This window comes from Myiozetetes cayanensis, unplaced genomic scaffold, assembly GCF_022539395.1.
Source record: "Myiozetetes cayanensis isolate MyiCay16 unplaced genomic scaffold, myiCay2020 scf20-37, whole genome shotgun sequence".
Classification (NCBI taxonomy): domain Eukaryota; kingdom Metazoa; phylum Chordata; class Aves; order Passeriformes; family Tyrannidae; genus Myiozetetes; species Myiozetetes cayanensis.
Window position 1 is genome coordinate 6,902,300 of NW_026087412.1, and position 23,200 is coordinate 6,925,499.

General features: G+C 41.6%; 2 protein-coding genes across 2 annotated transcripts in view; both read right to left on the reverse strand.

Annotated features, from left to right (window-relative positions):
- Positions 1 to 1,186: 1,186 nt before the first annotated feature.
- Positions 1,187 to 4,408, reverse strand: BHLHA15 (basic helix-loop-helix family member a15). The gene is made up of 2 exons (XM_050317300.1): positions 2,469 to 4,408; positions 1,187 to 2,334 (listed from the first exon to the last, which is right to left on the reverse strand). The coding sequence occupies exon 2, from the start codon at positions 2,122 to 2,124 to the stop codon at positions 1,624 to 1,626; it is 501 nt and encodes a 166-aa protein (XP_050173257.1). The 5' UTR covers positions 2,125 to 2,334; positions 2,469 to 4,408; the 3' UTR covers positions 1,187 to 1,623.
- Positions 4,409 to 5,725: 1,317 nt separating this feature from the next.
- The window catches only part of LMTK2 (lemur tyrosine kinase 2), a 40,245-nt gene continuing 22,770 nt past the window's right edge, over positions 5,726 to 23,200 (reverse strand). Inside the window, exons 8-15 of the mRNA XM_050317784.1 lie at positions 21,725 to 21,858; positions 18,645 to 18,729; positions 17,877 to 17,998; positions 16,262 to 16,411; positions 13,095 to 16,008; positions 11,444 to 11,579; positions 10,822 to 11,070; positions 5,726 to 9,736 (exon numbers count right to left, since the gene is read on the reverse strand). Coding sequence (XP_050173741.1) covers positions 9,708 to 9,736; positions 10,822 to 11,070; positions 11,444 to 11,579; positions 13,095 to 16,008; positions 16,262 to 16,411; positions 17,877 to 17,998; positions 18,645 to 18,729; positions 21,725 to 21,858 — 3,819 coding nt within the window. The 3' untranslated portion in view covers positions 5,726 to 9,707. The remainder of the gene's footprint in view (positions 9,737 to 10,821; positions 11,071 to 11,443; positions 11,580 to 13,094; positions 16,009 to 16,261; positions 16,412 to 17,876; positions 17,999 to 18,644; positions 18,730 to 21,724; positions 21,859 to 23,200) is intronic.

Genomic DNA, 23,200 nt, shown 5'->3' on the forward strand with positions numbered 1-23,200 from the left:
TGATAATGTACCTTTGCATTTTTCCCTACATTGCCAAGTTTTACTTACTTTACTGTAAATAGCTGGGTTTAAGTGGAAAAAAAAAAAGATAAATTATAAGTTGGTTATGTTTGAGTACTAAGTATTTGCCTTCTAAAACGATTATTTAGAAAATTATTTAATTGAAAATATGATGTCATTGTTGTGGCTAGTTAAAATAAGGAAAAGTGACTTTAAATTAAAGCGATTTTGAAAAATAAAAGTAATTTATCAGAAAAAAAAAATGCTTCTTAAAAAAAATCCCTTTTGGCATCTCCAAGAGCACAGCACTCCAGAAATGACCAGAGAACATCCCACACCTCTTACCTGGAGAGATGCTGAGTGGAACAACAGAAAGAAGAGGCCTTGCAGTCACTGATTTCTCCCATTACAATCAGACAACACAGAAATACAATAAGGGCTAATTTATCAACACAGGGCAGCTGCTGAGTGGAGTAAGATCCAGCACTGTGATGGCAACTCAAACCTGTGACTCAGCAACACCTGAGTTTGAGAAGGCCTTAATCACATCCATTTTAGTGTGAAAACAGTTCAAAAATTAAGAAAATGCCAGGTTGAGGCAGGATCCAAAGAATTTCTCCAGTAAGGCAACCACACATACAAACCACTGTGTTGTTCTACATCACAGCTGTGGATTGCTATGGTGGGGAAAATAATTCACATCCCTGATCAGCCAGCCCAGGAAACCTCACCTTGTAGTCCAGATGGAATCCTCAAGCTGTGCTGGAGCAGAGCAAATAACACCCAACCTGCACAGAGCACACAGCCTGGATGGAGCCAAGAAATCCTTCCTCAGCCACTGCTTCTCCTTGGACAGCCCCACTTTGCAGGAAGAAGGGCCACACCCCAAAGTTTGTCAATCCCAGTCCTGCATGAGATGCCAAATTTGCTGTCCCAGCCTGGAGCAGCTCCTGGGGGGTGGGGAGGATGAGCTGGGCCACGGGGACCCCACGGGGACCCCACGGGCACCGCAGCTCCAGCTGAGGCCCCTCAGGCTTCAGGCGTGAGAATCCAAGAGGAAATGAGGGTTCCTCAGGGACATCAAACATTCTACTGTAAGGGGGGAAATGGGGGGAGGAGGGGTGAAAAAAAAAAAGCTCATTTTCCTTTTTGAAGAGTTTCTGCATTTATTGGTTTATAGGACCAGAATTTAACACTAACCCCAAAAGAACACGATCACATCACAGGCTTCGTTAGCAAATAATTTAAATTGGCTAAACCATGTCTAACTTAATACTATCCCAAAGCATTTTTATCATTATTTTGGCAAAAATAAGCCATTTGTCCCTTATTTATTATTTGTATTGCAAGGATAGCCAGACACTCACTAAAGAAAGTCTTCATGAGGCTGGATGGTCTGGAAACCTTGCAGTGCCTGCTGTGATCTCCCAGCCACAGAGGAAATGAAAACTGATGGCTGAAGTGACCCTATGGGAAATCAGTCACTAAATCGAAGTATTTATCTTGATATTTATCTTTTAGGGATCTGCTCTGATAATTTTGGAACCTTGCAAAGCATAAAAACTTCTAAAATACTTGTTGATGTAAACATCTGCAAAGCTTTCTTAGGCTGAAGCTATGAATCTACATGGAACATTTCTGTAGATGTTCCTCATGGTCATCCTCCCCATGTTGCTGTTGATAATGTTGGTACAATTTGGACCCCCAGGTTCCTCCCACCCCTTCTGCTGCTGGAAAGTGTCCATTGGACATATTGAGTATAATGGAGGTCAAGGATTTGATGTAGTTTTTGGCCAGTGTGAGGGTCTCTATTTTGGACAGTTTGTTCTCAGCCCTCACGTGAGGGATCACCTCGCGCAGGGCCTGGAACGCGTTGTTGAGCTTGTGCATTCTCTGCCTCTCCCGCTCGTTGCTCTCCAGCCTCCTCAGGTGCCTGTCCTTGGTGCTCCAAGGGCTCTTGGCTCTGGCTGCAGTCATCTTGCTGCTCTCCTTGTTTGGCCCATTCCTCCTTTCTCTGCGTCGCAAACATTTCACCAGTTCTTTTTTTCTCATTGCCGGCTCCTCGGAAAACCCTTCTTTGTCAGCAGTTTGCCTTTGCTTCTTTCCTTTGGTTTTAGTCTTCATGGTTTGCTGGAGGTGCTGGTGTTAAGCACCAACGTGCTGTTAAAACATGACACCGATGTCTCTGACTGCTGCACAGTTCCCTGCTGAACCAATGAGCCAGTGCAGGTTGGTTTGATGTATTTACTTGGTTCACTTACTGGAAAACCGGCACTGGCTCTCAATTTAGTGATGTCGGTCTTACAGGTTGTGAATGTTGTTACTCAAGTTGACCTGTGCAGATGAACAGAGGAGAAAATCCTTTTTCAGAGAACAGATCCTCCTTCAGCTGGCAGGAAGATGTTACAGAGGGAGCAGAGGACAAGTGAATGGAACCACAGAAACAAAGATGCAGTGAAATCACCTACTGGTGAAAAACAGATGCCTCTGCTTTCTTAGAAGGTCTCAAATTAGAGAGACTTCCCTTTTCTCACTGTACATAAGAGAAAATGGTCTCCAAGCTAATCCAATCTTCCTGTAGAATAATGAACCACAACTCCAAACACCTGTGGAGTACAATGGTCAGTCAGATTTGATAACATGTTGCCTCTACTTTTTGATCTCATACTTTCCTGTTGTGTCACAGCTCATACCCCACACCATAATAAAACCATGCACTGCTTCACTCTGCCTGTGGGGGGTGTTAGACAGAACCCTCAGGCTCGTACTCCTGGCAATTGCTGTTTCCAGTTCCCACCATGGCTTTGAGCAGTCCACTAGAGGGACACACGGCACACTCCCTTCCTGGAGAGGCTCAGACACTCCGAGTCAGCCACGTGTTTTCAGCTGCAGCATTTCTGCATTCTGGGCCAGTCCCCACACACACACAAAAACAAGCACTTCCCTCTTCCAACAATAATCCATTAAGTGCAGGGCTAACTGCAGTTCCTGCCAGATCAACAGCAGCAGGGCAGGTTATTTTCCAGGTTATCCAAAAAGACACAGCAATGCTCCTTCCCCCACATTAGCAGGGCAGATGACTGCATTGATATTTTACCCTCCCTCAGCCCAGATTCTGTGCCCACACTACATCTGAAGACAACAGCCTTACAGCCACCCTGCCTCTGACACCAACCATCAGGTTACTGAGAGACATTCTCAGAATGTTCCTTCTGTGCTCTTACACTTGACGTAGTCAGAGAAAGGTTTGGTCTAAATGAAATATATTTTTATACCAGTACTATTACACAGGAGCAGCTTGAGAGTTGGTGAGGCAATAAAAAAATAAACTAAAGAAGAAGCAAAACCTCAGCCCAGGTGTGTGACTGCCCCAGCACAGGACATCACCCTCAGCTGGAGCAGGTGGTGGCAGTTCCCAGTGTGCTGTGGTAAACACCACTTCTCCTCTGGTTTCTTGTTTCTCTAGAGCCAAGCTCAGCTGCTGGGCAGGCAGGGGCTCAGCTCTCTGCCTGGGAGGGCACCCTGCCCATCCCCAGCTTCTTTACTACCAGGGAAGCAGCTTTAGCAAAGGTGACAGCAACTCACAAAGCAGCTGGGTGAGGGTGGCACCCGGGTGATGAATGCTGAGAGAAAGCACCAAGCAGCTCTGCTGTGGGAGCCTCAAAGCAATGCTGGAGACACACGGGTATCTTCAGCTTGAAAACATGACAAAAGGCAAGCACTGCATTTGTTCTGGGCTCTTTGTGTAACTCAGCAGAAAAGGCCCGATCTGCAGGACAGCACAAAGCACTGCTGGGAGAGCTGCTGCTTGGAAGGAAAACAGCCCATAGGACTTGGTGAAGAAGAGGTTCATGGAGGCAGCCAGGAGAGAAAGGTGGAAGAAAATTCAAGAGAAAGGAAGCTTCAGCAAACTGTGGGAGCAAAGTAGTCTTTAAAACTGCAGACTGAGCAGAAGCAGTCGGGATACGATGGGATAAGAAGGCACCTAGCTGGCCAAGGATTGCTGCACGCTGCTGTAACCCTCAGAAGAGACCTTATGGAGCCACAGGAGCTGCTGGGACCCCCAGGGAGGTGGTCCGAGTGTGCAAGGAGGAAACAGACTGAGGAGGAGTTCAGGAGCAGCAGACTGGGGCGGTCAAGAGAAACCAAAGAGTGATAGCAGCCAAATACCAACACGTTTTTCCACCCTCTGCAGCCGTACATCAGAGCTGGTGTCCCTCCACTGTGACTTACCCCTGCACCAGTTGCAGAGAACGTGCTTAAGGCCCAGGGGGCAACACAGCGGAGTCCCGCGGGGAGGCAGGAGCAGCAGGAGGCTCTGCGGGGGCAGCGGGGAGCGAAGGCTGCGGGTTCTCAGCAGAGCCAGGGGCTGTCAGCAGGAGCCTGCGAGGGAAGCAGGACTCGCCTGTCGCCGAGGGGGCCGCAGGGGCAGCGCTGACACAGCCCCAAGCCCCGAGCCCCGCAGGCTGAGCCCGCCGCAGGTGCCGGCGGGGCCGCCCGACACGTCGCTTTAGCGGCGGGGGCGGGCCCGGCAGGGCGGGCGGGAGCTGCGGTGCCAGGCGGGGGAGGCACCGGGCAGGGACACCCCGGCCACCCCTCGGCACACCCGGGGGCTGCACACGGACACGGCGGGCGGCACAAGGCTCCTCGCCGGGTCTGGGATGGGCACAGGGCAGGGGGGGCAGCGCTGCAGCAGCGCCTGTGCCACTGAGGGCACCGAGCCGGCACAGCCACCACAGGCACGGGGCAGTCCAGTGCCCCCTGCAGCAGCTGCAGGAGCACAAAGGCCGTGCCAGCTCTGCTCTGCCAAGGGCCGAGCAAGTTCTCAGCCCCTGTGGGACATCGGCCCACAGACACAGCACTGCCATCCCCTGCAGGGAGCTGCTGCTGACAGAGGTTGCAAGTTCTCAAATTCTTCGATAATAGGTTCTATGTAGGATGATCAGTTTAGTGCCATGGGATCTTTTACATCTGCTCTCATTAACGATCGCTGCCTTGGTCAAGTTTCAGCCCAGTAGTTATATTTTACCTAACAAAGTTAAGTCATCTTGCTATCAGCCTCTCATTCCCAGCTCTCAGCAGCTGCCAGGGCTCAAGGGCTGTGACGTGATGTGGGGGCTTCCTCCATGGCTTCCACTAACCCCTGACTGCTGCCAGTGCCCTCCACAGCAAAGGAACGAACAGCAAAACCAGCACTCTCCTCCCGCCTCACCACATGCCCAGGCTGAAACAGTCTCAGTCTCATGTGAAAGAAGCTCCCAACACACACAAGGACTGTGTTTACCTCTTTGGTCCATTCAGCACATGCACCTGGGTTGAAAAAACCCAAGAAAATCTTCTAGAAAGAAATTCAATGAATACTGAGAAAACATTAACTTGTTTTCTGAAGAGTACTTACAAATTCTGAATTCTGCATTCTTCCTACTGATACTAAATTCTATGATTAAAACCAATATTCAGTGTTTGGAATTTCAGTTTGTATTTCAATTATTGCTTCTCTTCTGACTGTACACACATTACCTGAATGTTCTCACAAGGGTAATATTGGAAGAAATTAAAGGTGACTACATTACTTAGTGTAGATTCATCTGCTGGGACTGTGGCTTTGAACTTTTGGTACTTTCTCAACCTCTGGACTCTAATAAATATATCTTACAGTGGAACTACACTGTGGACATGATTCACTGCTGGCATCTGTTTAAAAATGAACAAACAGACAAAGAGATTATAAATATATAACTGTATTTTATTTTAATATTAAATATTTTTAAATTACAAGCAGTTTCTTGAATCACACTATGCATGATAATCAATATACAGTAGAAATTACAATTTAAAAATGTACACAATTTAAAGACATTTTGACCTGAAATTTCATTAACTATGATATATTGCCATAAACCTCATACCTGTATTAAATTACAATAGGAAAACCTCATACCTATGATTTTGTTACATAGTTTCTCATTTACAAATAGAATTAAACATTATATATACACACACATCAGTACCATTTATCATTTAAGTTACACCTACATCTGTGCAAGTTCAAACAATTTCATAAACAAAACTAACTGTAAGTCATATTCAAGTTTCTGAAAAACAGGCTGCTGGTATTACAAATACTTATTTTCAATAAGTTTATATGATGCTTGACTCTCCTCTAGATTTCTTCCCATTTTTTACCAAAACCATTAACATACAAGGATATTTCTGTGTGACTTAAAGCTGAAGTAATTTTGTACACTCCATTCTTATTTAAGGCTATTTCTTATAAGGCTAAAATACTTGGATTCCACCTTTCAGCAACTCCAACACAAATAGCCATGTCACTGACACCTGATGATGCTGACGTTTTAGGACAGTGCTTAATTGTAAAATAAAAAGGTCTCTCTACCAACCAGCCTCCTCATGAAAGAGATTGAGTACTACAAAAAATCTGCTAAAAATACTGATAAAAAGAATGAGGCATTTAAATGGCTTTCATTAGTGCATCAACAAGGATATGAGGAAAAAAAAAAACGTTAAATCCGCTCTGTTTCATGAAAATGGCAATTTCCATAAATGCAGGTATTCACAATGTATCTGCAGCTGGGGGACTGGGGAGGGTACAGGTGTTCCCACTGAAACTGGACACTCTTCTCACTCTCTTGGCTTCTTACTACAGATCCCAAGCTTTAAACAAACTTCTTCAGGTGGGAAAAATCAGAGCTTTTAAATACCTTTAGTAACCAAATTGAGACAATGCCTTCGTTATTCAAACAATCCAGGTATTCTACTAGAGAAGGAATTAAACTGTAAGCAGTCCTCATAATAAACCATTGAAAATAGATACATGTACTTCTCAAAGAGAGCCCAGGCTTAAGTAGCTAGTGCAAGAAATTACCTGTAGTGAATGGTTTGTGACAAATCCCCTCATTAGAATGGAACACATTGGAATTACTGATTCATCTTCATTGTGCCACTTGACTGCCAGGCAGACATTGAAGTATTGCTAGTAGTTGATCAGATCTTTAAGTATATTTTTCCCCCCAAAAGACCATCTATATTATTGCAATCCAGCCTACTGGATTACTGAAATTAAAATCCTTGTTTAAACTGAGGTTGAGTCAACTTTAAATATTTCTTTCTCTTCATTGTACAGCTAAAAAGGACATTACCTTGCTTAATATAATACACATCTAATTTTGGAAAAAATGCTCCTTTGGCAATTCATTAGCAATGAGTCCATGTGGACAAAGGAGTAAACTTTCACTTCCTGTGTAAGATTTTCTTTAAACTCAGGTAAAGAATAAAAATCTTGGATTCTCATCAAGCAAACAAAATTCCTGATGTGCAAGATAAACATCTGATTCTCCAGACTTTTAAGAAACAAAATGAACCACCAAATTACAACATTCTGCAGTATATGCTTTTACTTAACTCTGGACTAATTTTGTAAATCAAATGATTCAAAATTAAGGCTGAACTCCAGGTCTGACAGGCTTCTCACCACACCAGGCAGACAAGCCACACGTTCTTTGCAGACCATTGTGGAATTCCATTCTTACTATGGTGAGAATTGTAGAAGACAGATGAAATGCCCTAAATCTAGCTGTATCACCGAGTTTAACGTTGGAATTATGGAATTTCTAAGCAATAATTTGTGCACAAAGTCTATTACCAATATTTTTAAATATTTGTAGTGCACAGCTTCCTTAAACCCTCTACAGTATATACTGTAAGCCTGTATTAAGAGCTACTTGACTTTGCCTTTTAAATCATGTTCTGGGAAAAGTCCATGGGAAAATTCAGTTCCTCACTTCATACTGACGAACAGTTCTGACTAACTCCAAACCTGAGTGCCTCATCAGAAAAAGAAATCTCAACAATTCATTGGCAACTTCAAATAACATAATAACTACATCGTTCCCTTTTGATCAGTATGGAAGCCATTCTGGTTAAGGGCTAAACAATGCTAGAGAAAAAAAAAAAAAAAAACACAACTGACATATTCCTGTCATTTTAAACCACACTTAAAAATCAAAATTAACATAGAGGTATACAAAAAAAAATTACACATCTGAAAATATCTAGTTTTCCCATCTTCATCTGATGCAAATTCTCTGGTGACTGGATCTGGACACAGAGCACTTGGACACCATTAACTCGAGCCCTGCCAAAACCGCCACTAAAATACAAAGTCCTTTGTGTTTCAGTAGATTTGTATTGTAGTGCCCTAAAACACAAAGCCAGGTAAACTGTTCCTATCAGTGTTTCCTGCAGATCCACAGCTGCATAAGGCATTCCAAGAGGTCAGGGATTTGTTTCTCAACTGAACTCCCTTTGCAGTAATGATTAAGGATCTCTTTTTTCCGAGCAGTTGAAAGGGTTGAACCAGCCAGATGAGGGGCAGGGTGGGAGGGTTCAACCCCCCGCAGTGTCTTCCCCTCCCTACAGACTTCAGAGCCAACTTACAGGATTGCCCCATTTGCTCAGGATGCATTTCAAGGTGTACCTTGCAGACATCTTAAAGTGGGCCTGGCCTTACCAGGGGTGCAAAACTGGGCATTAACTGTCAATCCAAACCTTCCCTGTCATCACATCACCGAGAGGTAGATTTACCACAGGCCTCTGAAGGCAGCCCCGCCTGCCCTCAGCAGAGGAGCTTCAGAATTCACAGAATGTACAACTGAAGGGCACAGTGTGCCCAAAGCCAGGCTACTGAAATTAGTCTTTTTATAAGAGTCATAAACTCCACAGTTTTGTACAGCCAATTTTTCCTCTTCTTTCTCCAAGGCAGAAATTGCAGTAAAAACTGGAAGGCCCTTAATTGTGATATAGTCAGATGCTATTACAGTTTGAGCAGTCAGTAGGATCATACGCAGGAATTAAGAGACATTCTCTCTTTCATCTAAAAATTCCAGAGTATATCATATATATTCTTTTCCAGTTTCCTATAAAACATGAACACTAACAACCATTCTATAATCATTATCATTTAGAAATGGTACTGAATATAAGATTTCAGCAAGTCTAACATAATACTCAGAAGTTATGTACGTTTTACAAGTACCGTGCATAGCAAAGGCTACAAAAAAGGACAAATTAAACTGGATAACTGGGCCAATTCAACTTGTCTTATTTTCCTTGAAAGATTTAAGATTCTGATTCTGTACATCATCAGGAAACAAAGGAAGAATAATCCATAGTGCAATTGTAATAAGCAAAGTAATATGTAGTGATATCTTTTTGAATAAATATGGCTCACTACTGATCAACTATCATTCATACAGTTCCATCGACACAGCCACCTGTTGCACAGGACAGTTATACACAATTCTACAACAGGTGTGGGTTCAAATAGATAATGAACTACATGGAAAAATATAAAAAGAATATTATACAATCTCATACATAAACCAGACTGTAGTGTAATTGCTTTACTTGTTTAAGTTATCTGAAAAATACTTCAAGTACTTGAAAACAGCGGCAGAATCGTCTTTCAATGAAAAGCAAAATTGCACTGATTTTAAAAATACATTACAAAGTTAAATACACATTCAAATTAATGTCCTGATTTAACATTGCTTTCAGTGTTTACTTTCGTTTCTCAGTACTTCTTGATTACCTGTGTCCCTCCAGGAGGATCCAGGGTTTACACAAAGAAGTCTCAGACACAAAGTCTGGGTGTTTTATGTATGTAGTCCGAGGAAGTTTAAATTAATTTAATCTTTTTCTCCATCTTCGCTGCTTCCTGTTAACAGAGGAAAGGTCATAATGTACAGTGAGATTCTTCTGCACAACCCTCACTTCTTTCCAAGACTCTTCCTAGAACTTGGCCTTCTGCTGTTCTGCACTTCCAAGTTTTGGTTAATCTTTCCCTAAGGCTTTCAACTACTGTAAACATTTGGTACATTTATTCACAGACATCTGCTTCAATCACACAGTTCAATGTCACTTCCCAGGACACAAAAGGCAATGCAGGATGTCCAAGACAATCTCTCTTATCTGTAAGTTCCTAAGCAGCAAACATTATCTAATCAGTAAGCACAATACAAGAACAATACAACTCTTTAATGCTGATTACACATTTATAGACATTGCCCATTAGCAAGGCTCTGCAATCAGTAATATTTAGTTTTAATAATGCAACATTTTATTGAGATTAATTACATGCCCAACTGATCCAAGTCTCCTTACTTTTGCTTCTCTTAGCCCTCAAAAAAGTATCAAAGCTTAAATAAGCTTTTTGTTACAGACAAGGCTTGTTAATAAATCCACTGCTGGATCTTGCTCTGAAGAGATTGTTTGGCTCTCCTAACAGAAACAATCCTACTCACAGCTCCTGAAAACATGCTGCAATTCTTGAGAGGATGTCAAGAATGCACTGACTAAAGAGCAATATGGAAAGAAACTAAACTGTAAAATAAGCTCACACAATAATGGCAGAAACATTACACTCCTGGCATCCTCACCTGTGCAATGAAAACACAGCTGTGACTTATGACAGTGCAATAATGAGAATTATCAAGTGCCATAGTGTGGCACTGCTTAAGCACTGCAGAGGTTTCATTTATATAAATACAGCAGTTGGGGTTTTTAACAGATAAATTGAGAGCTTGTCCTATAAGTGTTCCATAGACTGTTCAACCACAGGCTTGTAGCAACTTGGATGCAAACAATCCCAATCTCTGTGGAAAGCTATCTCTTAACTGAAACACAAGAGATTACCTTTATAGTGCTAAAAATAAATTAAAAATTAAGCATTTAAAATAGAACCAGATTTGTTGTATCTATGGCTTGTAGCTTTAAAATAATTGTTACAACTAAATCACTTACCTCCTTGCTCTATATCTGAATCTGTAAGATGTGTAAGAGAAAAGCTTGCCATGTTTGCAGGAGAGATGGAGAATCTGGAATAAGGGGATGAATGTGACCAGTTCTGATCAAGAGTCCTGGAAGGTGGAGGTGGAGAGAAGTACTTTGATGGCTGAAGGGGTGATTTGGAACCAATGAGACTATTAGCTGCCTTGGATAGAAAGGATGGCTCTGGAGAGGAGAAGTCATCATCCCACTCAAAACCCCCACCTTGAGGGGAAAAAAAAAGCAAAAAGCATCACTACAGTTCAGTAAGGGGAGGTCACACAGTTTTACAAGTAAGCCCCTGGAACGCTGCATTGACCCCAAAGAAAAGCTCTAGTGCTGGGCTAGAGATTTGTCACCCACAGTTTGGTGTCCTCTCAGGGTACCCTGGACACATCAATATATAAACAACCACTGTCACATTTTATCCTCAGGAACACGGGAATCTGAGCCCAACTGCAGCGTGTGCTTAGGATGCCAAGCTGGAGCCACCGTGGTACAGTCAATTTACAGGTCACATTTAATTTAAATGACATTTCATAAAAGACCGTGCACAAACCAGTCTCAGTCCCTGCTGTGTACAAATATATTCAAGTACCTTCTTCATCTGTTGAGCTTTCTGAATTTGCAAATCTGTTGAGGTACCCAAGACTGGAGGATGGGACAGGAGAGCTGCCAGCGCCTTCCCCGTTCACGTCCACCCCATGGCTCCCCAGCTCCTTGGTGGGTGTTTCCTGAGGCAAACAAAGGCACTGCTTTCACTCCTTGTCCACACAACGTGTCCCTGCACCACAAACACACTGCCCCACACTGCCCTCAGGTCGAGTGTGCAATTAAAAGGTCTGTGAACTGTTCCTATTGCACAACAAAACTCTGAGCTATAGATTAGGTACATGCATGTACTTCCAGTTCTAAAGAGTTGTATCAAGTCTATGCTAAAATACAAGTAGGAATTCACTACTTAAATGTTATTTGTTATATAAAAAGGGTTCATATTTCTAGGAACAAAGCTAAAATATCTTCCAATGGAAAAGAGTTCCCTTATCAGCCTAACATAGGTAGGGTTTTTTTTCCTCTTTAATAAAGCCTTATCCCATCTCCCAACATTTTATTTTTCTTCTGAATCCCTTAATCGAGCTTTAGGATAAAGAGACAGACTTTGTACAGCCGGTATTGGAAGCAGCCAACATTTTATCAGTTACTGGAATAACAAGTAAAGAGTTCACCAACTAAGAGCAGTTTAAATACAGCTAATTTTTTTCCTTCCCCTCTGACAAAAGGGTTACTATTCTACAACCTACCTAAACACAAATATATCACCTCTGGTTTCTATTCCAAAACACAATTAACTCCAATATTTATGTGCGTCAGCATAAGCAACATTTCCGAAGCTTGACAATGTGACTGTTCTTTTAAACTCACTGGACTAGTTTAGGTGCCATAATGTTACAATACAATCCCCTCTGTATCCAGTTACAGAAGTTAAAAATTGATAAAGCAGACAGGGAAACAAAGGTAACCTCGGATTTTATAAGCAGATCAGTATTTCACTGAACGTGAATCACACTGGATTAATAAAAATTAGCATTACCATCTAAATGCTGTTCTCATCTTTGCTTATGATTTTAGGTAAATTTGCCTTACTGCTAAGTAACACAAGATTCAGAGCCAGGTTTCAGTTTGGGGTTTTTTTTGTTTGGTTAGTTGTTGGCTTTTTTCCCTTACTTCTTTTCTTTTATAAAGGCATCTGAACCTGAAGTCCTCAAACACATTAAACAGATAAGCTGCTTCTATAAAGTTACAACAACATTCTGTCAAAATAAATTAATCAGATCTGGTCCATAGCGATGCTGTCTCACATATTCAAATTAAACACAGCTTACAAACATCACTAAAAACCACGTTTCACTCAGCACATGCAGTCAAGGGTCCAACAGCAATGGAGGTTCAGGACTTGGCAACCAACCCTGCCCAAAGCAAAACTCTCCTTCACTTTAAATTAGTGCTGCTGTTCTACCAGCAACACAAAACTGCACCTAGCCAAGCAAAAAGTTCTTTTTTTTTTTTTCTTTCTTATATATAAAAATAACCCACATCACAACCAAGCTCTAACACTGCCAAAACAAGAAAGGTAATGTTGTAACAAGGTTTTCCCAAATATTAAGCTATTTATTCTACTGCTTCTTGTTTAACACACACACACAAAAAAGCAAACCAACAAAAACTTCAGTTAGTAATTAAAACATTACCTGATCAAACAAATAGACTGTCACATCATCAAAGAATGTTACAGCCTTTTTCTCATCTTTCCAAAGCTCGTGTTGCCTTTCATTCAGAGGTTTTGGAAGTTTCAACAGGCTTCTCAAATGCTTTCCATCATCCTTGTCAGTTACTATCTCAGGTACCTGATGAACAGTTTCATCTTCACTGTCAGAACTCAGACTATGCATATGAAAAGTCCTCATGTCATCCTCAGAATCACTGTTTTCATCTTCCTCATCTGCATCATCACCGTCTTCTAAATCAAGCATTCCAGAAACACTGAGTTTGCCAAGGTATTTTCCCTCGATATCTGGCTCTTTCAGCTTTTGCCCTTCCATGTGGTAGAAGGATTTCTCAGTGGTACTCAGATCTAAAGGCCCGTGCATGTTGTGCACAGACTTTAAGTCTCTGTGTGAAAGAAGTTCTGAGGTGTTAGTGCCAACACAGGAGACACTTTTATGGGATGTCTCCGATAGTTTTATTTCATCCCTTAGGTTACCTTCCATCTCTATTCCCAGGGAAGTGAGAGTTGCCTCAGCCCACTCATCAGGACACCCCTGCATCCCTACATCCACCTCCTGGATCTCTAAATCGTGGTGTAGTTCTAGTGTTGTGTTTGGATTATCATCCTCCTGGTAACTCCTCACATCACATATTTGCTGGCTCTCCTCCAAACCAAAAGCCTCTTGTGTGTGATTCTCCCCTCTGGTGGAAGAAACAACACACACAGTCTCTCTGGACAGATTTACAGACTCTTCTTGTTTTTTATCTGGCTCAGAATCGTTATCAGAGAAATAGGCAGAGTCTCTATAGGAATTTTGATTTCCACCCAGAAAAACCACTGGGGTTATTTCAAAATTGCTGTTCACTGCATCTAAACAAGCTGCTGCCTCTGAAACAATGATGACTGGGTTGGAGGGCAAAGCACTGACACTGTTCTCGCTGACAACACACAGAGCTGTATCCACACTGGAAGCATCCTCAACAGGGACATGGGAAGTCCATTCTGGAGATTCCAGGTTTTCCGTTTCATAGCCACTGTCAGCAGGTTTATCGGGTGGCAAAAGCTTCTGAGGACTTTGAGTCTGTAAAGATTCTAAAACCTCATTTACATCTAAAGAATCCAAAGAATCAGGTGTCTCTAAGGCTTGTTCTGCAGTTTGCACAGGAGAAGGGCTGTCTTCCAAAAGACTATCCTGACTTGTACAGTCTGAAGCAGCAACAGAAATTAAGGTCACCTCTTCTGGAACATCCTTACAGTTCTCCAAGTGATTTGATGTTTCTTGTATTTCCTCTAATAAACATTCATTTTTTTTTAATATGGGAGAACTATCTTGCAAGCTTCTTTTCCTGTCTTCCTGATCACTACATTTTTCTCCATTAAAAGTTATTTCATCAGACTTGAAAAGCAGTCCCTGCTTAATCTGTGCATCACACTCATCTGCTTCAACAGCAACACCATAATAAGGACCATTTCCAACGTTATTATTTTTGGCATTATAGGATAGCTCTTCTTGACAGAGAGTATCAGTGTTACAGGACACAACTTCATTCACTTCTACATTGAAAAGTTTTCCCTCATCCTTCAAAATAGGAAGATTTGCATGTTTATCACGTGATTTAAGTGCTCCAGGTGGACTAGAGGATGCCTGCACCTCTCCAGGAGTCTGAGAATTCAGATCTTTATTCACTGTCACTGGGTTAAAATTTTCATCTTTCACTGCTTTAAGACTTTCATGTATTAAAGAGAAGACCTGCGCATTTTCAGCCAGCACAGGCTCAGGCTCTACAGAGTTTTTATGTGAAGTTTCTAATATACTTTTTAGAACATCATCTGATTTTTGCCCCAGATCACTGCTGGTTTTGGTAGACAACAACCCTGTTAATAAGTTTTTCTCTTGAAGAAATAAGAAGTTATCAGAAAGTTCTTCTAAAGTTATCGTATCAGACTGGTTGGAGATATTTTCACATAAGGAAACTGTTTCATTTTCAGAAGTATAACTAGAATGCTCCTTCTCAGAACATCCTACTGCCCTTCCATCATCTGTGTTTGAGTTCAAAACAGTTGGTTTAAAGTCTTTAGTAATATCATTTGTTTCAGCAAACCCAAGTATTTTTCTGTTTGTCAGTTCTTCTGATCTGTCAATGTCATTAAATATACTCTGGAAAGGGCTTTCTGGGCTACCAGCAGCAGGCAAAAATTCCTCTTGAGGATCTGAGTTGTAGTGGAAGAAGTCCCCATCGGTACTAGATTCTTCAACATCAAGATCCCTGAGAACCGTGAAATGAGAACTTTTTTCTTGTACAGCTTCTTGATGATCAACTTCTGTTGTTAATACAACAGACTGGTTATCAAAATTCATGCTGCAGCCACTGCCTTTTTCCTCTAACTGGATATAGTAGTCATTTCCCACAGAAAGTTTGTGTGCATCAAACACAGGTAACACCCCAGGGACAGCAAGTGACGCCTCCTGGCCACTTCCATCCTGGGCTCCCGATCCTTGCTCTGAAAGCGACCTCTCAAACACCTCCACCGGATAGAAAATGCTTGTGTAGGTCATTGCTTCCTCAGGGTTCACAGGACCACATTCATCGAAGTGATCGTGTTTAGCTGCCTCCCAGATGTACTCAAAGCTGAGCCCATGGCTTGTCTCAGTCACAGTCAGAACCTCCTCCAGCTCGTGGCCGAGTCGATCTCCTGTGAAGTGATCCAAGATTGGAAATGCAGAATTACTCGCTTCTCTGTTTGAGGTGTTTGGTTTCAGAGCATTCCACTGCTGCTCAAAGTCGATCTCCGAGTCCCTCTGGCTCTGCATGCGCAGGTAAGTCAGCAGCCTGTGCACTTCCTCTGCCGTTGGCCTCTTCTCTGGAGGCAGCCAACAGAACTGCAGGACTTCATACCTAACAAATGGAAACAGGTTTCAGTAGGTTTCACACTGAAAAGGAATTCATAAAAGTCACATATCTAACAAGCCTCAGAGTACCAATACCGCTGGCAAGAACTTCCATCTACAGCAAGTCCTTTTACTCCCTTTATCCAGGGTTTGCCAGCAGCATGATTCCATGCAACAATTCCAGTACATTTAAGAGAGCTGAGTAATTTGAGAAACTTCTTCAGTAGCTTTAAGAATAAATAAAAACATCTGAAGTTTACCATCTATCAGAGTAGGGCTGCTCCAGGCGTGGCTTGAAGGGTTTCACCTGCTTCTCCTTGATGACGTGGGTCAGGACTTCCCTGTCGGAGAAGTCCGAGTAGGGCCGAGCAGCGTTCTCGAACAGCTCCCACAGCGTCACCCCCAGGGACCTGGGACAGAGCAGCAAGTCACTGTGCATTCCCAGAACTACCTCAGAGCTGCTGTTCTAAGGAAGTCAGGACATGCACAGCATAACTGGCAAGAAGAAATAAATGCTACTCCCCATTGTCCCTGGAATTCTAAACTTCAGAACCTGTTACCTTGTTTTATTTGACAGAATGTTAAAAGCCTGAAGAGTGAAGTTGCTTGAAGGTAATGACAATGAAGGCAACAGAATGTAAGAAGCCTTAAATGACTCAACCATGGGAAAAAAATCCACAAATAATAAAAAATAACATTTTTTATTATATATTGAAGCAAGTTGTTATGTATCTTACATAGAAGCAAGATGAAAGAGCCTTATGGTAAGTTCAACAGAAGGAAAAGCCTTCATCAGCAACTGCAGTTATGGGTTAAACTGCTAAAAACCTCATCTCTGTTTCAGCTCTCAAAAATTCCTTATTTGTAAGCTGCAGGGGTCAAAAGCTGCCTCTCTGCTCAGTGCTGTACATGCACTGTGCACAACACTAATCACATTTTCAGTCATTACAGTTAATACACAAGCGATCTTTCTGTGCTCAAAATGCAAAGTAACTCACTCTGCATGTGTCACAGTACAGTAATTTAGTTTGGAAGTGGTGTCTGGAATCATCTAATCCAAATCTGTTCTGTATGAAAGGCATTAAAATTCCATTTGGAAACCTTAAGACCTCAGCTGCTCCTAGTCCAGATGAACTAACCCAAGATGAACAGCAGAACTGTTTGCTCACTTGGAAGATGGAAGCAAATCAGTATTTACATAATTTTTATCTATCCCTCTTGCTTTCTGCAACCCTACCTTTAAATCAGCAAATAAAGCCCAGTTTTTAATTAGTGTTTTCAGAAACGTTAGCCTAATCCACAATTTCCATCGTCCAAATTTCTTGAGGCTTGAGAACTGAAGTAGAACTTGGCAATTTCAAACCCATTCCTCTTCAAGAGCTTCCCCAGCCATTGTCTATCAGCTCTTTGGAGCAGAGACAAACAGTTAATTGCTGCCCTCAAATGCTACAGCAAGAACACAGCATTTTAATTAAGATGCCACTGTTCTACCACTGGAACTTAATCGGGGTCTAGTGGGATCAACGTTTCATGTCATCCCCAGCTACTCATTATTGGAAACACCATTTTCCACCTCTTTCCTTTAAAAACATTTGAAGGCACTTGGCAAACACACAGTAATGATTTTTATTTGCATAAACACCTATTTTTCTGCTAAACATTTTTGCTTATTCCAACCATTCTCTCAACAGATTTCTAAGAATCTTTCCATAGCAAGGCACAGTTTCAGGTTTACAGAGATCACCCTACTGTCCATCTGATGGAATAAGAAAGCAGTGCATTGGGACAACGTCAATACTATTTACTCCTTCATTTAACATTTGAAAATATGTTCACAAATCTCTCATTGAAGCACTTTCCAGGCCTTCTACATACCATATGTTACTGTATTTATTTTGCTCTGCTGATAACAGTCTGTCTTGAAAACTTGTTACTAACTCAGGTGCAGTCCAGCGGAGAGGAACAAGTTTCTTCTCATCTGTCTCAATATAATCTTCCTAAATTATTGATTAAAAAAAGGAAACAAAAGAAAAAAAAAGAGACTGAACAAACATTGGATCAACTTCTAGACACTGACAGTCCTTTCCTTAATATGGTCTTATGTGATGCCTATGTAAAAAAATCAGAATTAAAGAAGTAATCCTATTTTTCCCCAGTTAGTAGAGAATAAAGCAATGGAGGAAAGGCATTCATTGGTCACTGCACAGCAGAAAACCAAAATACCAATTTCTTGTTTAAGGTTTAGTACGCACAAAACGTTTTGATTAATGTCTTGAATTTTTCACTTTCTTGATATATTTAAATATTTTTAACATTTTCATTAAGGTATTTGAATTTTTCTTTCAATTGTTTCCTTAAAATTCACTAAAATTAATTTGTTCATATTTTAGGACTACTATAAATAGGACCTAAAACGGCAGATTTACCAGAAGTTTACTCTTACAAGCACAAATTCTACTCATCCCTAGAAAGTTCATTCATTCTGGTACATGAACTTGCTACAGTTATTTGCCAGCTGTACTTTGAAAGTTCATTATTCAAATAAAGGACAATGTTGCATCATTTTATAACTTTAAAGAATGCTCGTTTTAACTTTAGGCCCCAAATCCTTAAAAACAGTTGTGCACACCTAGATTAACTTACCTTATACCTACTGAATCCTATCCCATAATCTCCTACTTTGACATTTAAATCGGATGTCAGGAAGCAATTCCGTAAGGCCAAGTCACTGAAAACACAAACAAATGACAGTGAGACAACCCAAGAAGTGTTCCATGCAACTTGAGACAACTGGTTTAACAGAAGTGACACCTCCTGGAAGAGTCAGGCCAGAGCTTAAAATAACCAAATGAAAAGCCAACAACGTTATTTAAAAAAATAATGAAGAAATCAAGGACTTATTCACAGGTAGCGGGAACGAATCACTAACACAAACAGCGCTCAGGATTCAGCATCCACTCTGCACACACCTCCACAATCCCACGTGCATGAGCTGCAGGTCAGTGCCACAAACCTAAATCCTGCTGAAGGCTGAACAAGCTGGGTGCAGATGGGTGTGCTCCTGCAGCTGCCTCCTGAGTGCCTCTGGAGGACACCAAAGCAGCCCATGCTCTCCCAAAGACCAGCTCATCCACAGTGCAAACACAGGCACAGGAACTGGGGAGAGCCATTTCAAAAGCATCATTCTGATCCAAACTAAACCTTAAGACAGCACTCTTGTTGCTGACCGTTTTATCAATTTTGTAAGAGCCAAAAACTGATCCCGTATCTCCCTGGAATACAGCAGACACCACTGTGTACAAACACTGAGCACTTCCAGAAACAGCAAACACTGCTGGGGTTTCTCTGACAGTGGACTTATTGGACATTGGTTTGTGGTCAGAAGGATATGATTCCCCTTGGGCACTCCCACTGTTTCAAAAGGGAATCAGTTTATAGGCACACACTCAAGCAGACCCTGTTCTGGAACGCAAAGAAAACTAAACCCAGTGACAAGGCACTTCTCTAGAGCAGTGGCATTTATCCTTAAGCATTCAACCCACACACAGAATTTATGTGCAGCTCATTCTACAATAATCCTATCATGGAGATTACTGAGGCTGTTCACACACCACAGAGATGCCTCTCTTCACACCTATCCCTGCATGTCTTGAATTTTGCCATAAGCAAATTCTATCAGCAATTCAGACTGGGTTTAAATACTTTACAATATGATGCTAAGCAACCTGTAATATCTTACACCTGCAGTGAAGTTCCTCCAAGTTACAAACCCATCCATTACACAGGAACCAGAACTACAGACAGTCTTTGAAAAAGACCAACAGAAAAAGTAACATATTTCATAGAAGTTCTTTAATAAACAAATTGAAAAGCTTTTGAACAGACACAGAACTTGCTTCTAGTTTCCACCATGAACCAGACCACAAGTATTCATGAGCCAGCAGTGCTGCTGCAGTAATACCAAGAAGCTGTTTTAGGAAACCCATCGTGCAAACTCAGAAATTTATGCAAGTTTAATGAAGCTGGAACTGTGGCTGTGACAGCAAAGAGCTCAGCAGACTAATTGCTCAAATATTTCACTCCTCACTTTCACAGAAGGGGACCAGCCAATTAAGTGCCCTGGAACAGCTCTACCTTTGCTTCTGTGTGGATTAAAAAAGTCTCTGAAGTACAAACAGTCTTAAAACCACACAGTTTTCCTGTTTCAAAGAAAGATGATGTTTTCCTTTCTAGAGTCATTGAACTACACAGGTTAGAAACACATTTGTAACCTTCAATTATTCCCCAGAGCTTGCCAACTTGTTTTATGCTATTTAAATAAATATCCTGGAAGAGAAAAATTTTTGGCTGCTTGAATTTACCACTAACAACAAAATCACTGATGCTGGAGATTTACCACTCACTCTGACAGCATCAGGATAGTGTTGCTAGAAGTAAACATTTACAGTGAGAATCTTGCAGATCCACAGAATAATGATTTACCCAGTTTATCTGTATTTCCCTGAAAATGTGCTGTTGAATTTAACACCTACAGAGCCATGCTGCTAAAGACAAGAAACTGCCCCCTCAGTTAGACAGGAACAACTGGTATTACCTTCGAGTCATCTGAGATTGCAAATGGGTGAAAAGAGAAGCTCTGCTCATCAGCCACCAGCTGAGTCCAGGCTTTAGGGCTTTTTCAGGGTTTTGCTGTTGTTTTACACCTGCACCTTTTGACACCTCAGTCTGACAGCTCCTTTCTCTCTGAACACCAGGTCTCTGCTTTCTCTAACAGCAAGATGTGCACTGATAAGCTCCAGGATAAGCTCCTGACTCACTTGTCAGGATGATGCAAGTCCTGCTTCTACAGCAAAGAACAGACCAGCAAAGTAAACTCTCTTGTGACCCCCAAGGTTTCCCCAGGTAAGTCATGTCTGGGGAACAAGTGTGCTTTCATTTTTAATCATCTTAAAGTTTGATGTCTTCCAGTTCCTTGGAACCTTTACACTTAAAGTCAAAGGATTTTTACATTTTTCTGAGCAACTAGTTTCATGAATATATTTTCCTAGCTTTTTGCAGCTACTGTCATTCTTTCAATACCAACTACATTAAATTTTATTTTAAATTATTATATTTATTAAAAAGAAATCTAGCATTCCCCCCAATTAGAACTAAATTGTTCTCCCAGTATGATTACTTCAAAATCTGACTGCCTCAACTACTGATGATGAAAAGGTTACAGGAACAATAATTCAGGGAGAGAACACCCATTTTATTCAGATTTTGTATCTAAAGTCAGCTTCTCCCTTACTGCACTAGAAAGAAATTTTTTTCCAATTTTAGTAACAAAAGTAACAGATTACCAAGTAGAAGTTCTAAATTGTTATAATACAACAAAAATTCACAGCAGGTAATGTTCACTGTCACAAAATTCTAACATACCTCCCCCCAAAATAAACATGTTTAACTTGGCCAAGAATTAATCAAACTACATCTTCTGGGTTAGCCTGGCAGCAGGTTGTGTTCTGGGGGCTGCAGGTGCTCAGCTCTCAGGCAGGTGGAGCTGGAACAGCACAGCCCTGCAGCTCAATCAGCACCTGCATCAGCACCACCCCTCCATGGCTCAGGGCATGGCACAGGCAGAAGCTCGTGAGAACAATCTTCAATGCCTGGATCCTAATGAAAACCACCCCAGGAATTTCAGAGTGCATCCCAGCTGGATGGGAGCTCCCTGGGAGCCATACCTGTGCACAAAGTTGTGTTTGTGCATCACAGCGAGGCCAGCAGCGATCTCACACGCCATCCTCTGCAGCAGCATGATCTGCGACTCTCCCTTCACGTGCTCCTGCTCACTGCCCAGGTAAGTTTTCAGGTCACCCTGCAAAAGAAGTTAAAAATGTTCATCAGCCTTGTCCGTTGGTTGTATCTGAAAATCTTTTAATAAAGATTCAACTAACCACAGCACTTTATTAACCACATTTGTGCTTCATAAAATAATCTCAAGATACCATGCTCCGTAAGGATTCTCACAGCAGCCATCCAAGGCATGTGGTGTTGGAAATCCAGGGGTTTTAATCAAATCATTAGTAATTAACAACCTAGATCAGACTGCCACATAAAACCTGTCATACATTAATAGTTTCCATTAAAAAACACGGAGTTTGATGAGCTTCTGTTTTTAAATGAGATGAGTTTTCAAGCGCTCTGGATCAGCAAGGCCAACTGTCTGGAATTTGTAAGGGATGGAAGGGAGAGACCAGGAGAGGGTTTCAGACACTGCCAGCTCACAGTCCTTTCAATATAAAAAGCATGGTAATACACCCACTCCAGGCAGGAATTCCAGTGATGGCAGCAGTTTTCCTGAACCCAGGCAACACTGAGCACCAGACACATAATTAATGAGCCCAGAGAAGCACTTCATAAACTGCTAAAAAAAGAACAGCTTTGAAATAGAGGGAAAATACCTGAATGCTGTCCAAACATTCAGGAAAAGGAAGACTTACAGTAAATGAATCCAAGCAGGGGAAAAGAACAAGTTTCTCATGGCATTGTTGTTCCTTTTCTCACAGTTGGGGCTTTAAACCCAGCACTCGTGTGCTTTTGTTATTTAAAATATAGACTTTCTGTAAGTTTAGTAAATTATTTCAGAGGGCATTTCTGTGTTGAGACTGCACGATATATTATATCCCAGCTTGTTTCACTGGCTCTAACTGCCCATGTCCACTGTCTGCCTAAATCTTGGGCCAGGGAGGAGACTGAAGGGAGATGCTGAGGTTGAGCAGACAAGAAGACAGTCTTTGCACTGCCTAAAAGCCACTCTGATGTCCAGAAAGGACTGAAGATCTCTGGTGCTCACATACATTATGGAGCTATAACTGAAGCACCTCATTCCTCCTTAATGTGTTAACTGAGGCAGACAATTTACAATTCTAACAGTTCAGGCAGAGAATGTCTGTGGTGCAGTGACAGCTGAGCTGGACAGTCACAAACCTGGGTTATGTTTAATAAAACAAGAACTACTCAGAAGCAGACACCAATCCTTTGCAAAACAGCATTTTAATTTTTAAAAACATGAAGAGATTCTACAGTACACAGAAGCAGCTATTATACTTTCATCTGCTTTGGATATACTAATTATGCTGTAAGTAGCTTCACCATTTGAGGAGAAAACATGCAGAACTTCTAATTCTGTTTAACATTGCAGAAGCCTTCATTACATT